Source organism: Acinonyx jubatus, chromosome D2 (assembly GCF_027475565.1).
Source record: "Acinonyx jubatus isolate Ajub_Pintada_27869175 chromosome D2, VMU_Ajub_asm_v1.0, whole genome shotgun sequence".
NCBI classification, from domain to species: Eukaryota; Metazoa; Chordata; class Mammalia; order Carnivora; family Felidae; genus Acinonyx; species Acinonyx jubatus.
In genome coordinates, this window is record NC_069393.1 from 29,006,487 (window position 1) to 29,019,896 (window position 13,410).

Below are 13,410 nucleotides of genomic sequence, written 5' to 3' on the forward strand. Positions count from 1 at the left end.
ACAAAAACTGCCACGTTCAGCTGCTGTTCTCAAATTGGTCCGTTAGGCTTTTCAGGGAGTATCTGTTCTTAGGACCAGCAAATCTCCCCACCTCATATATACACACACATCTGTCCCTACCTGCTCATGGTTTGGAAATCATGAAAATACTTTCACTTAGTTTTGTCATAGATGTCTGTGGATTTTTAATTTTGTTATACAGTTGCTCTATTTGTTTTTATGGGAGAACGAGAGATTCAAAGACTATTCTGTCAACATCTTCCTCAGTATCATTTTAACTAATTGTGTAGTTTTAGCTTTGTATACGGTATACACAGATGCCAAATGGTGAAAGTGATTGAGGGTGGTTGATTCACCTTTCCTGGTACTGCCTTAGAACTCCTAGCAGCAGCAGTGTTGCAGCCGCTCTTGTTCTGTCTCCTAGAGAGGAACTGCCTTGCTGCAGAAGCTGGGTAAGAATTCCCCTGCTTACTGGACGATAATCAGCTTCTGTGGCTGAGAGCAATGCAGTTTCTGCTCTGCTGGTGTACTGTTTAGGTCAAAAATAGTAGCATATCATTATAGGTGATACAGGATTTTAGGGACTGTTGAGGGAACTTCAGTGGTTATTGTCTTTGTTTTTAACTATTTTTTTCCTTAAGGTCAGATTTTACCAAGAAAAATGCTTTGTTAATTCTAAACAAACCTACATACACACACGCGTGCGCGCATATGTGCACACACACGCAAACTTTTGGAAAATAATTTACTCAGATGTTAGAGACCTGGAAACCATCACTGTGTTTTGTTTTGTTTTTTTTTTTTAATTATTTTATCACTACACCAACATGGGGCTCCAACTCGAAACCTCAAGATCAAGAGTCGTATGCTCACCAACTGAACCAGCCAGGTACCCCCATCATTGGCATTATTAATGTATTATGTCCCTTCTTAGGACTAATTATCAAGAAAAAAATCAATGTTGTATCAAATTTTTTTAAAGGGAATTTGAGGGGTGCCTGGGTGGCTCAGTTGGTTGAGCATCTGACTTTGGCTCGGGTCAGGATCTCGCAGTTTGTGAGTTCGAGCCCTGCATCAGGGCTCTGTGCTGACAGCTCAGAGCATGGAGCCTGTTTTGGATTCTGTGTCTCCCTCTCTCTGCCCCTTCCCTGCTCATGCTCTCTCTGTCTCTCAAAATTGAATAAACGTTAAAAAAATTTTTTTTGAAAAAAATAAAGGGAATTTGAAAATTTCACTATGAAAAACTGTCCCAACTGTTGAACATATGTTTGCTTTTGACTTCTTTTTAAAGTGTTTATTTATTCTTGGGAGAGAGAGAGCGTCTGGGGAATGTCAGAGAGGAATCCGAAGCAGGCTCCAGGCTCTGAGCTGTCAGCACAAAGCCCAACATGGGACTCGAACTTGTGAACTGCGAGATCATGACCTGAGCCAAAGTCGGATGCTTAACTGACTGAGCCACCCAGGCGCCCCAGCCACAAAGTATTTTTAGATTCTATCTTCCATGGCTGAAAATGGTCCATTTCTTTCTTACTACTGTTGCAGAAAATTAAAATCTGGGAGTCAAGAATAATGCTTCTTTCCTTTATACCTCATTTCTCCTTTCTTCACCAGGTCCCCCCAGTTTCATCTGACAGTAGTTCTTGAATTCATTTATGGCTTAGCCTCCTACTTACCTTTCCAACTTCATCTTATTATACTTTCCTGTAATTTCTGTACAGTCTTCCATATCTGCCATGTTTCCTCACACCACAGGGCTCTTGAACTTGTAATCTTCCTTGCCTAGCAACTCCTACTTATCTTTCAGATAAAAGTCTAGAGCACCACTCTCAGGGAATTCTTCCTTGCTCCAAACTAGGTCAGATTGTCTTTTTTTTTTTTAACAGATAAACGGTTTTTATATTCCTCCTCCCCCGCCTCCTCTGCCTCTGCCTCCTCCCCCTCCTCCTCCTCTTCCTCATCTTCCACCTTTTCCTGGCAACTTTTGCAGGACCCTTTGTGCCATCAAACTTTCCTTGGGACTTATAGTCAGCGACATCCTTCTTCTCTACTTCTCCTTCAGTTTTGCTGCCTTATTGTTGTAAGGCTGCTTTTCACTGTCACTTAAGTTATTCCCCATTTCACCCAGCTTCTTCGCCGTGTCTCCAATGGAGATACCAGGGTTTGTAGATTTGATCTTGGGGCAGAATTCTGAACAGAACAGGAAGAATCCAGACGGCCTTTGGGGGCATTAGGGTCCTTCTTCTTGCCTCCCTTAGCTGGTCCATAATTCTTCATTTTCCAATAATAGTGCATTTCATCTGCCTTTGCCATTTCATCAACTTTAGACTTTTCTTTCCCAGATGTTATCTTCCACCTCTCAGAGCACTTCTTGGAAAATTCTGCAAAATTGACAGGGACCTCTGGGTTTTTCTTCTTAGGTTCCTCTCTGCATGTCTGCACAAAGAAGACATAAGCAGACATCTTGCTCTTTGGTTCCTTTAGCCATCCTGACTTTACAACATTTATCTTGCTGATTGACAAGCTCCCCATCAAACAGTGGCCATGTGAGGGCAGAGACCTCTGTTCTCTTCTCTGCTGTTTCCCCAGTATAGGATTGCCCTCTTATAAATGCTCTTTGCCTCTTATACCCGTGCATCGATTACGGTTGTTGGCTAAATTTGTGTGTCTCATAATTTGATTAACTTCCATCTCCCCTACCAGAGTATAAAGACCATGAGGACAGAGGCAGTCTTATTTTTGTTTGCAATTTTATCCCTGGTGTCTGACATTTCGTAGGTTATAAAGTATTAGTTGAATGCATAGAGGGTGATTCGCACTGCCTTGGTGAGGCCACTGATACGTCTTTTGAATTCTACAACAGCCTGCTACCTAGGTCTCTAGCTTTTGTCTTTCTGTTTTGCCATTTTCTAATACATTCTATACATTATAATCAGAGTGTTCCTTCTATAATGCAAATATGTTCATGATAATCTGAATATGTTCATGATAATCCTGTTTACAATCATTCAGTTGTTTCATATTGTTCTCAGGATATAATTCATATTCCTTTCCAGCCTCATCTCTCATCACTTTTTCCTTTACACACTATGCTTTATCAATACTCAAATATTGTAGATCCTCAAGACACCCTGTTCATGTATGAAGTTTGTTTGCCCAAAACTCCCTAGCCTCCTGCTCTCCTTCTACCTGACTACTGGTTCCTTATTATCTGTCAGGCCTCAGCTTCAGTGCTGCCTTACCCTTAAACAAAATTAAGTTAGGCTTCCCTTGTAAGTATTCCTATAGCAGCCTGCACCTGGTCATAGTATATATCATCATACTGTATCAAAAATGCCTGTCAGCTTGTCTATCCCAGGGCTGTTGCTTTGTGATTGTTCCAGAATCTGGTGCACACCAAGTATGTGAATTCATTCATGAATGCTTAAGACTTGGTTACTAAGGTTTAGATGTGGACTGTTACGAACTTTTTAATTTTAATAGTGTCTAGAATTCTAGGAAATATGTTTATAATAGTAGGAAAATTATTTTCAGTACAAATGAAAGGTAATATATAAATCACATAAAGAAGGCTCAACTTCACTAAATACTATAGAAATGTAAATTAAAACATTGGGAAATCATTTTTGCCTAAATGATTAGATTTACAAAGATGGTAATGATTCACAATACACAGGGTAGTCAGGTTATGATGAAGTAAAGACTCATAAAGGTTGAAGAGTAAATGGGCACAACCTCTTTTTATAATACACTTTTACAATAGCTATTAAAGTGTTAAATGTTTATAATTTTAAATATTATTTACTTATTTTTAGTGGGGTGATGGGGAGAGGGGTAGAGGGAAAGAGGGAGAGATTCTTAAGCAGCCTCCATGCTCAGCATGGAACCTGATGCAGGGCTTAGTCCCATGACCCTGGGATCATGACCTGAGCTGAAATTGAGTCAGACATGCAACCGACTGAGCCACTCATGTGCACCAAATGTTTATAATTTTTGACCCCAAAATTCAACTTCTAGATATGTTTCCTGCTGAAATACACATATACTGAGTGGTCCAGAGGTATAAGTACAAAGTACTTAGAGTAGAGTATAGTACTTGTAGTATTATGAAAGATGAAAACTTGGATATGACCCAAACATCAGTAGGATATTGCTAAAATATATGACATTGCATCCATATGAAGAAATCATATCCAGTTTTTAAAGATTAAGTAGAGTTATATCTATAGATGTAGAAAAATGGCTAAGGTAGTAAATTTATAAAGCATTTCATTGTTTTGAAACAATACATATATGTATATAGTATGATCCCATTTTTATAAGTAAATATATAATATTATAGTATATGCCGTTATGTGTGGGTTGTGTGTCTTGTATGTTTTTTTAAAACAATATCTGGAGGAATATTCACCAAATGGTTAGTCAATTATTATGAGGCTGATATTAAGGGAAGCTTTTACATTTTATATTAAATATTTAGTTTCTGTAATATTTGGTCTTTTTGAACAATAAGCATGCATCATGTAATTACCAGAAAATAAGATTGGGGCACCTGGCTGGCTCAGTCAGTGGAGCATCTGATTCTTGATCTTGGGGTTGTGAGTTCAAGCCCTACACTGGGTGTAGAGATTATTTAAAAAAAAAAATTTTTTTTAAGTTACAAAAAAAGAGTACAGACTGTATGGTGTTATGGTGCTATCAATTGCAAGTGTGAGTTGTACACTTACTTTTTCTCTTTTGTCAAATAGAATGCCCAGTGTTTACATGGGGACATAGCACAGTCACAAAGAGAAATTACCCTGAAAGGCTTCAGAGAAGGTAGTTTTAAAGTTTTGGTGGCAACCAATGTGGCTGCCCGTGGTTTGGACATACCTGAGGTGGACCTGGTGATTCAAAGTTCTCCTCCCCAGGTAAGAAATGAGATTTTATTTAGGGAATAGAAGAACAACTGTATAAATTGCCATTTTGCTTATTTACAAGATGTTGCCTGGGATATGCAAAATATGTTATCTGTTCTTCCTCTTAGCCATTTTTTTATTAATGCAGTGTTAAATTAGTCAGAATCTGATGCCTTAGCAAATGATTAACTTTCCTTTTTGGGTTTAAAGCGTGGAATCATGCAAAGGAATTATAAAAAGTTGTCATATGAAGAGCCCTGGGATTAGGTGGATTAAAAAAAATCCTATTTCTTTTATCCAAAAATTCAGCATAAAAGTTCTTTGGAATGTTGACAGAGCAACAAGATTGAAATAATATATTTATTGGTGGTAGTAGTTTTGTTATTATTAGCATTGTTTTTTGAATGTTGGAATGACTGTGTTTACTTGCCAGATTTTTTTAAGAAGTATTAAAAAATGCCTCTTTTATTTTTAGGATGTTGAGTCCTATATTCATCGTTCTGGACGCACAGGTAGAGCTGGCCGGACAGGGATTTGCATATGTTTTTATCAACCAAGAGAAAGAGGTCAACTACGATATGTGGAACAAAAAGCAGTAAGTAGAGTTAAATTATTTCAGGCTTATTATCTAAACGGTGCCTTAGAGCTCTTTTTATATTTGTTCTCACAAATAGATCCTTATAACTATTTTCTCAGTTTAAGCTGCATTTGGATGTGAAGCATGTGGAGAGCTAAATTTATATGAGCTGCAAGACTTTGTTTTGATACAGCTTTTATTGTGAAGACAGAAGAGCTGACTTTCTCATTTTTCCCTTGAATTTCTCCCTTGATTCTAAAATCAGAAGCACATTGTGATTTCAGTATCTCATAGTCCAGCATTGTGAAGGGGTGACTGTGACATAGTCTTGGTGTATTTATAAGATTATATTGAATAATAGTACAACGGCCAGTTTCTATAAGAAATTATGTACATTTTTTTGTGGCCTGTATTGTTTTGTGGTATTTTACATTTTTTCCTATTTTTATGATGTGTGTTTTTTGTTTTTCTTTCTTTCTTTTTTTACATTTATTTATTTTTGAGAGACAGAGCACCAGTGGGGGAGGGGCAGAGAGAAAATGAGACACAGAATCCGAAGCAGTCTCCAGGCTCCGAGCTGTCAGCACAGAGCCCGACATGGGACTCGAACTCACAAACTGTGAGATCGTGACCTGAACCCAAGTGGGATGCTTAACCGACTGAGCCACCCAGGCGCCCCTTTGATGTGTGTTTTTTAAACACTATTTCATCTACTTTGTAAAATGAGATAGGGTAATAAGAAAAAAAAGTTGATAGACATAAACAGCATCTTTTTTCCTCTTTTAGAATCAGCTTTATTTTGTAAGTGAAATTTCATGATTGTAACTAAGGGCAATTAAATTTTTTTTCTCTTTCTAGAATTTGTAATTGATGATTTATTAGAAAAAAAGCAGGTCTTTTGATCTACTGGGGCTTGGAAATCTTTAAGTCCAAGAAATGGAAATTCAACAAACTATATTAATTTAGGAATTAATTGTAAAGACTTCCATTTTTCTTTAATGTAATTCTTTCATTTTCAGGGAATTACTTTTAAACGTGTAGGTGTTCCTTCTACAATGGATTTAGTTAAATCTAAAAGCATGGATGCCATCAGGTATGCTTTCTGACCTTGCTGAATAAGTTTTTCTTTTGTATTAGGCTATTCATCTTTAAGCTCTCCTAGTTCAAATATCAGAAAACTTAATCACCAGTTTTACCAGCAGACTTTTAGTTATATTAAAATACGAAAACGTTGCTCTTTCTTTTCCCATTCATTCTCTTATCTTTAATTTTTTACATTTGTCTTGACCAAGAAAATGTACTATTTTTAAACCATAGGTCTCTGGCTTCCGTTTCTTATGCTGCTGTTGATTTTTTCCGACCATCAGCTCAGAGATTGATTGAAGAGAAAGGGGCAGTTGATGCATTGGCTGCAGCATTAGCCCACATCTCTGGTGCATCAAGTTTTGAACCACGATCTTTGATCACCTCTGATAAGGTAGAAATCTATGAGAAAATTACGTGATTGAGAAAAGATTAAAATTGAACCATAGATAATTCATCTATCTGGAGATAAAACCATGAAACCTTTACTTTGCCAGTACTGTGTTAACTGAAACTTACATACCAGAATCTATTCTTTATTTTGTAAGTTGCCATGGAACCATGCAAATCAAAGCATAGACGCTATGCAGTTCAAACAGTACCACGCAAAGGAAGGATTGCCTGTATATGTGGAGGGGTGTGTGCATGGTGTGACACTACTGATCTAGTCCCCTGCTAGATCAGTGTCAGATGTCAAAACAAATCACATTAGAGCTATTGGTTGCAAGTAGTTAAAAGGTACTCACCATGGTATAAGTGAGGAGAGTCCCTGGATGACCGGACCCATCAATAAGAGAGCACTCTGATGTCTGGGTGGAGAGAGAAAGATTGAGAGAAGGAGTTGGTGGGAGAGGGGAACAAAAAGAGCAGGGCAGATAAAGTTACTTGGGACTATTTGGTGGTGTAGGATAAATGAGTACATCTGGTGTGTCTGAGGTTTTCCATCTGGCAAGTGTTAATGGTTTAGCCAAATGTCATTTTGCTGGGAGTGATTTCATGTGTCCATCTCCCCCCACCAGCACACTGTGTATTTCTAAAAAACATCAGGATTTGGGGCACCTGAGTGGCTCAGTCGGTTGAGTGTCTGACTCTTGATCTAGGCTCAAGTCATGATATCACAGTTTATAAGTTGGAGCCCCACAGTTTGTTAGTTCAAGCCCCACATAGCACCCTGCACTGACAGCATGGAGCCTACTTGGGATTCTCTCTCTCCCTCTTTGTCTGCCTTTCCCCTGCTCACTTGCTCTTGTTCTCTCTAAATAAATGAACATTTTTAAAAAACCATCTGGATCCAATTCAAGTTCATATGTTACATTTGGTGTTAATGTTTCTCTTTTAATCTGGAACTATTTTCCCATCATTTTTATTTTTATTTTTTTAAAGAGTATAGATTAGTTGTCTAGATCAGAGTTTAAAACTTCTCACCTGGATTTTTCTGGTTTTCTCTTTTTCATACATCATGTAACTTTTGTTTTTATTCAACTTTTCCTGTAAACTGGAAGTAACGTCAAAGCATGATTTTATATTCAGGTTAGATAGTTTTGGCCAAAGTACCCTGTGGGTGATATTATATATATATGTATTATATATTATATATTATATTATATATAGTATATATATGTATTTTATACTACATTACATCAGGAGGCATATGATGTCAGATTGTTCCAGTACTAAAATTGCTTAGTTTGATCACTTGTTTACAGTGGAAACTGCCATGTATTCCCTTTGTGAAGGTATCTTACTCTCTGTAGTTGGGGTTTTGTTTTTTGTGTGTGTGTTTTGTTTTGTTTTTTATTTGAGAGAGACAGAGAGAGTGTGAGTTGGGGAGGGGCAAAGAGAGAGTCCCAAGCAGGCTCCAGTGTCAGCACAGAGCCTGATGCAGGGATCGAACTCACAAAACTGAGATCATGACCTGAGCCAAAATCAAGAGTCAGTTGCTTAACCCACTGAGCCACCCAGCCACCCTGGCACCAAATACTTCTTAGGAAGTTACTTAAGCCATATTTTTTAGGAAAATGTTGGTAGACTTTTAGGTTAAGAAGTACCTAAGAGATCATTTATTCCCAGCCCTTATCTAATAAAGGAATCCCTCTTTGGCAGATGGGTCATCTAATTTCTGATTAAATATCTTAGAAACAATGTTAGTGGGTTTGAAATTTTTTTATAGTTTAAACCAAAATCCAGAGTCTTTACCACAAATGCACTACAGGGTCTTCCCCTTTGTACCTCTTTGACCTCATCTCATCATTCTCCCCTTGTTTCAGCTACCCTAACCTACTTGTTACTCAAACATAAACCTACTTTCACATAAGACCTTTGCACTTACTTGTACTGTTTCATATATTCTTTCTTTTTACCACGTGGGTTCCTCCCTCACTTTATTTAGGTCTCTCTTCATAGATCATTGTATTATAGAGGTCTTTCCTGATCACCCTGTCTAAAATAGCTTACCTTTCCCTTTACTCTCGATTCCCTTGTCTTGCTTTATTTTTCTTCATGATGCTTATTACTATCTAGTGTTTATGTTTGCTTATTTATTTACTGTCTACCTCACCTCATCACCACCACTCCTATTCCCAACACTAGAATATAACCTTCATGAGAGAAAGGACTATTTACTGCTAAATCTTGAGCACCTACTATGTCTCTGGCACATACATAGGGGACACTCAGTGGATATTTGTTAGATAGATGAGAGGATCCTGGCTGGCTCAGTCAGTAGAGTATGCAACCCTTGATCTCAGGGTTGTGAGTTCAAGTTGCATGTTGGGCATAGAGCTTACTTAAAAAAGTAGATGAATCCCTCCCTATATCTTCTTCATGCTGATCCTTTTGCTGTCCAGTGAAGTTTTACAGAACAAGTAATCTTTGCATATGTAATAGTCCTTCAAAAGTTTAGAGATTTATGTCTTCTTGTTTTTCCACTCCAAGCTTTGACTCTTTCAGCATTTCCTTAATTCTTTACAACTTTTTCTCTGATGCTCTAGGTTGTTTTTTTTTTTTTTTTAACATTTATTCATTTTTGATAGAGAGATGAGCATAAGCGGAGGGATGGGCAGAGAGAGAGGGAGACATTGAATCCAAAGCAGGCTCCAGGCTCCGAGCTATCAGCACAGGGCCCGACGTGGGGCTCGAACTCACGGAGTGTGAGATCATGACTTGAGCTGAAGTCAGACGCTTAACTGACTGAGCCACCCAGGTGCCCCTCTGGTGCTCTAGTTTAATTATTTCTTAAAGCATGAGTCTTTACAGCAACACAAAGAAGAATTGTTCTTTCAAATATCTGTAAGCATTAGTCTTCTATTAATACGGTTTTAAAGAAGTTATTTTTTTTTAGCAGCCATGTTATACTGATGTCTCATGAAAAATGTAGTTAAGTCATGAAGTTAGAACTTCATTGTCCTACTTTTGCTGCCTTTTTCCCAAAGATGATGTGAGTTTTAATTTTTAAGGGGTTTGTGACGATGACTCTGGAAAGCCCAGAAGAAATACAAGATGTCAGTTGCGCTTGGAAAGAACTTAACAGAAAGCTGAGTAGTAATGCTGTGTCCCAAATTACCAGAATGTGCCTCCTAAAAGGAAATATGGTAGGTTTTTCTAGACAAATAAAAAGCTTTTTAATCAACTACTATAAATGTTTCTAAAGCCCAGTAGATTTTCTTTTCTTTTTTTTTTTTTAAAGGCTAATAGGGTGCATAATACGGTTTTCTCTGTGTGATGGTTTGTTTCCAGTTGTAAATTTGGGGAGTTTTATAAATAATTTACTCTCTAGAAAGCTGTAAGTCATTCTGCTTAGTTTGTCTAATAACCAAGTTATCTAAGTTTCTGCTTTTGTGCACATATTATCTGTGGTTGTATGTGTTTTACTTTATGACTAAGTAACTTATAATTTCAACAGCTGAACAGCTCTGTTATTTAGAGAATATGCAGTGTTGACTTTTAAGTGGCCTGCTTTGGTTGTTAATGAGGATAATGAAGTAAAGTAAGAATTTTAATACATTTTTGAAACAGCAAAGTTAAAACTATCTCTAATCTTAGTGACTGTTTCTTCTAATGGTTTTGAGGAAAGATGTTATATTTATTCATCCAACTTTGCTACATAGGTTTATTCTAGCCTAGAATTTATTAACTTTATTATTTATTGGAAATAATCATTTCTCTCAAAGTTTAATATTACCATTAAAAAAAGTTTTGTGGCAAATCTGAGACAAATAAACGCACTCAGAAAAAATATGAAGGGCATGGAAAATCTAACAAAATCTTTAGGCCAGGCTAGTTGCTGTACTTGAGAATTAAATTAACTTTCAGTTTATTGACAACCAGTACCAAAGAAGAAGCATCTTGGGTTATATCATTGCCATTATCCGATAAATACTGTATCTCTTCAGGATAGAAATTTTCCAGCACTAAATTTTCCAAAGAATTTATTACGTGGATCATTTTACAGTGGACATGGAACAACATTAAAGTGTCTACAAGAACTTTTCTAGAGAGTACTCTATATTTTTAGTAGTAGATTCCTGTTAGATATTTTTTTTACTTTTCAGATTTAGAAAATATAATAAGCAGCCACTTTCATGCATTATTTATATGTTAGTTGTTTTAATCTTATAAGCATTCATGGGACACACCCTATCTTTTCTTTCTTTTTTTTTAGTTGTAAGATTACCAGCAAGTACTAGTGTATTAGTAAAAATTCAACTCATCTGCATCTAAATAAAAATTTTTTCATTTTGCTTTTAGGGTGTTTGCTTTGACGTTCCTACAACTGAGTCAGAAAGGTTACAGGTATTTTAAAAATTTTATCTGTTAAATAGTTGAATATTTAACCATTTAAAATAGTAATTTAAAAGAAGTCACAATATCATTATGATGCCTAAGTCAATTAATTTTCCTTTATAGAATATATCTAGGCTATATCATAATTTAAAACATTTATTATAATTTCAAATATAAAAAATAGAATTGCATAATAAATATTCATGTACCCATCACCCAGCTGCAGTTGTGATCAGCTCACAGCTGGTTTGTTTCATGTCACTTCCATCCATTTTCCTAGTCTCCTGTATGTATGCTTTTGAGAGAAATTGTAGGCATTCTGTCATTTCAACCATAAATATTTCCATATATCTACTAGGGATACTTTTTAAAAACATAATCATAATGCCATAGTTCAAATACCTAAAATAATAATTCCTTAATATCATCTAATTTTGTGTTTAAAATTTCCCTATTGTCTCCTAAATATTTTTTTTTTTTTGTCTCCTGAATCTTAGAATATCTTAGAATATAAGACCCATACATTATAATTTGATGTTTCTTAAGTCTCTTTTAATCTGCAGTTTCTTGCTCCTTTCTTTGTCACTTTAAAAAATTTTTCTTGTATTTTATCTGTTGCAGAAAGAGATTGTCTACTAGATTCCTACACTATAGAATTTGACTATTGCACTACTGTGCATATTTATAGATGTATTTGGGGGTGATTCTGTTTTTTAAGTCTTTTTAAAAATTAAGAATATATCATGAACACATTCCTTTGTCAACTATACAGTTATTTTTTAACAGCTCCCTGCATTTGGCCATGTGGGTGGTCAACTTTTCTTTTGTTTTTCAAACATTTTTATTTTAAGTAGGCTCTGTGCCCAACGTGGGGCTTGAACTCATGAAGCTGAGATCAAGAGTCGCGTGCTCTACTGACTGAGCCAGCCAGGCACCCCTGGTCAACTTTTCTTAATGTTCTGTTTTCTGACATTTAGATTATTTCCAGTAATATACTGTTATAAACAGGACAGCCATGAATGATGGTATAGCTAGCTCCGTTTTTTTGGTTTTTTGGGTGTTTTTTTGTATCCAAATCTGTTTATTAGGATAGTTTCCCACTCATGCTAATTCAGGGTGCTTTTACTGCCGTTGCTGTCTGAAGGAGCATCCTTCTGTAAGCCTTGCTTTTCTTCCTGTTGGCTGGCACAGGACGGTGGAGCAGCTCACAGACAACGCCACTGTTTGTGTGTGGTTGAAGATGGTGGTGATTTTGTAGCACCCAGGGTACCTCATATCCATGAAGTAGGAGTTGGGGCCCCGCACCAGGCGCTTCTTTTTGCCCTTCCTCTTCTCTTCTGGGAATGGGTACAGGAGGTCCTTCACAAAGGGCTTGTTCTTGTGGGCAAGTTGTCATCGCTAAAAAGGGGTAGCATAGCTAACTCTTTATGCATTGCCATGTTTATCTCTTCAAGATGAATTTTTTTTTAAATGTTTATTTTTTTGAGAGAGAGAGCAGGGAAGGGGCAGAGATAGAGAGGGAAAGAGAGACAATCCCAAGCAGGCTCCTTGCTGCCAGCACAGAGACCTACACAGGGCGTGAACCCACCAACTGTGAGATTATGACCTGCACTGAAACCAAGAGTTGAACACTTAACCAGCTGAGCCACCCAGGTGCCCCTACATGAATTTTTTAAAGTTTATTTATTTATTTTAAGAGAGAGAGAGAAAATATGCGAGTGGAGGAAGGGCAGAGGGAGAGATAGAGAATCCAAAGCAGGCTTCTAGCTGCCAGCGCAGAGCCCAGCATGGGGCTCAGACTCACGAACCGTGAGAACATGACGCAAGCTGAAATCAAGAGTCCAAGACACTTAACTGACTGAGCCACCCAGGGCCCCAAGATGAAATTTTTTTTTAATGTTTATTTACTTACTTAGAGAGAGAGCACACACAGGGGAGGGGCATAGAGAGGGAGAGAGAGAATCCCAAGCAGGCTCTGAGCTGTCAGCACAGTATGATGTGGCGCTCAGCCGCATTAACTTGTGAGATCATGACCAAAATCAAGAGTCGGACACTTAATTGACTGAGCCACCA

General features: G+C 37.2%; 2 protein-coding genes and 1 pseudogene across 4 annotated transcripts in view; 1 reads left to right on the forward strand and 2 right to left on the reverse strand.

Annotated features, from left to right (window-relative positions):
* Positions 1-13,410, forward strand: part of DDX50 (DExD-box helicase 50) — a 31,679-nt gene that overhangs the window by 16,705 nt on the left and 1,564 nt on the right. For all 3 annotated transcript variants that reach the window (XM_015063362.3, XM_027062157.2, XM_053207434.1), the window contains 6 exons: positions 4,746-4,907; positions 5,371-5,490; positions 6,492-6,565; positions 6,790-6,949; positions 10,011-10,145; positions 11,302-11,346. In XM_015063362.3, the coding sequence (XP_014918848.2) occupies positions 4,746-4,907; positions 5,371-5,490; positions 6,492-6,565; positions 6,790-6,949; positions 10,011-10,145; positions 11,302-11,346 (696 nt within the window). The remainder of the gene's footprint in view (positions 1-4,745; positions 4,908-5,370; positions 5,491-6,491; positions 6,566-6,789; positions 6,950-10,010; positions 10,146-11,301; positions 11,347-13,410) is intronic.
* On the reverse strand, positions 1,333-2,986 carry LOC106967181 (high mobility group protein B3-like; annotated as a pseudogene).
* LOC113600171 (40S ribosomal protein S27-like) lies at positions 12,460-12,729 on the reverse strand (the record flags this gene model as incomplete). Its single annotated transcript, XM_027062160.2, has 1 exon — positions 12,460-12,729. A coding segment is annotated over one exon (270 nt), but the record flags the coding sequence as incomplete, so codon positions are not given.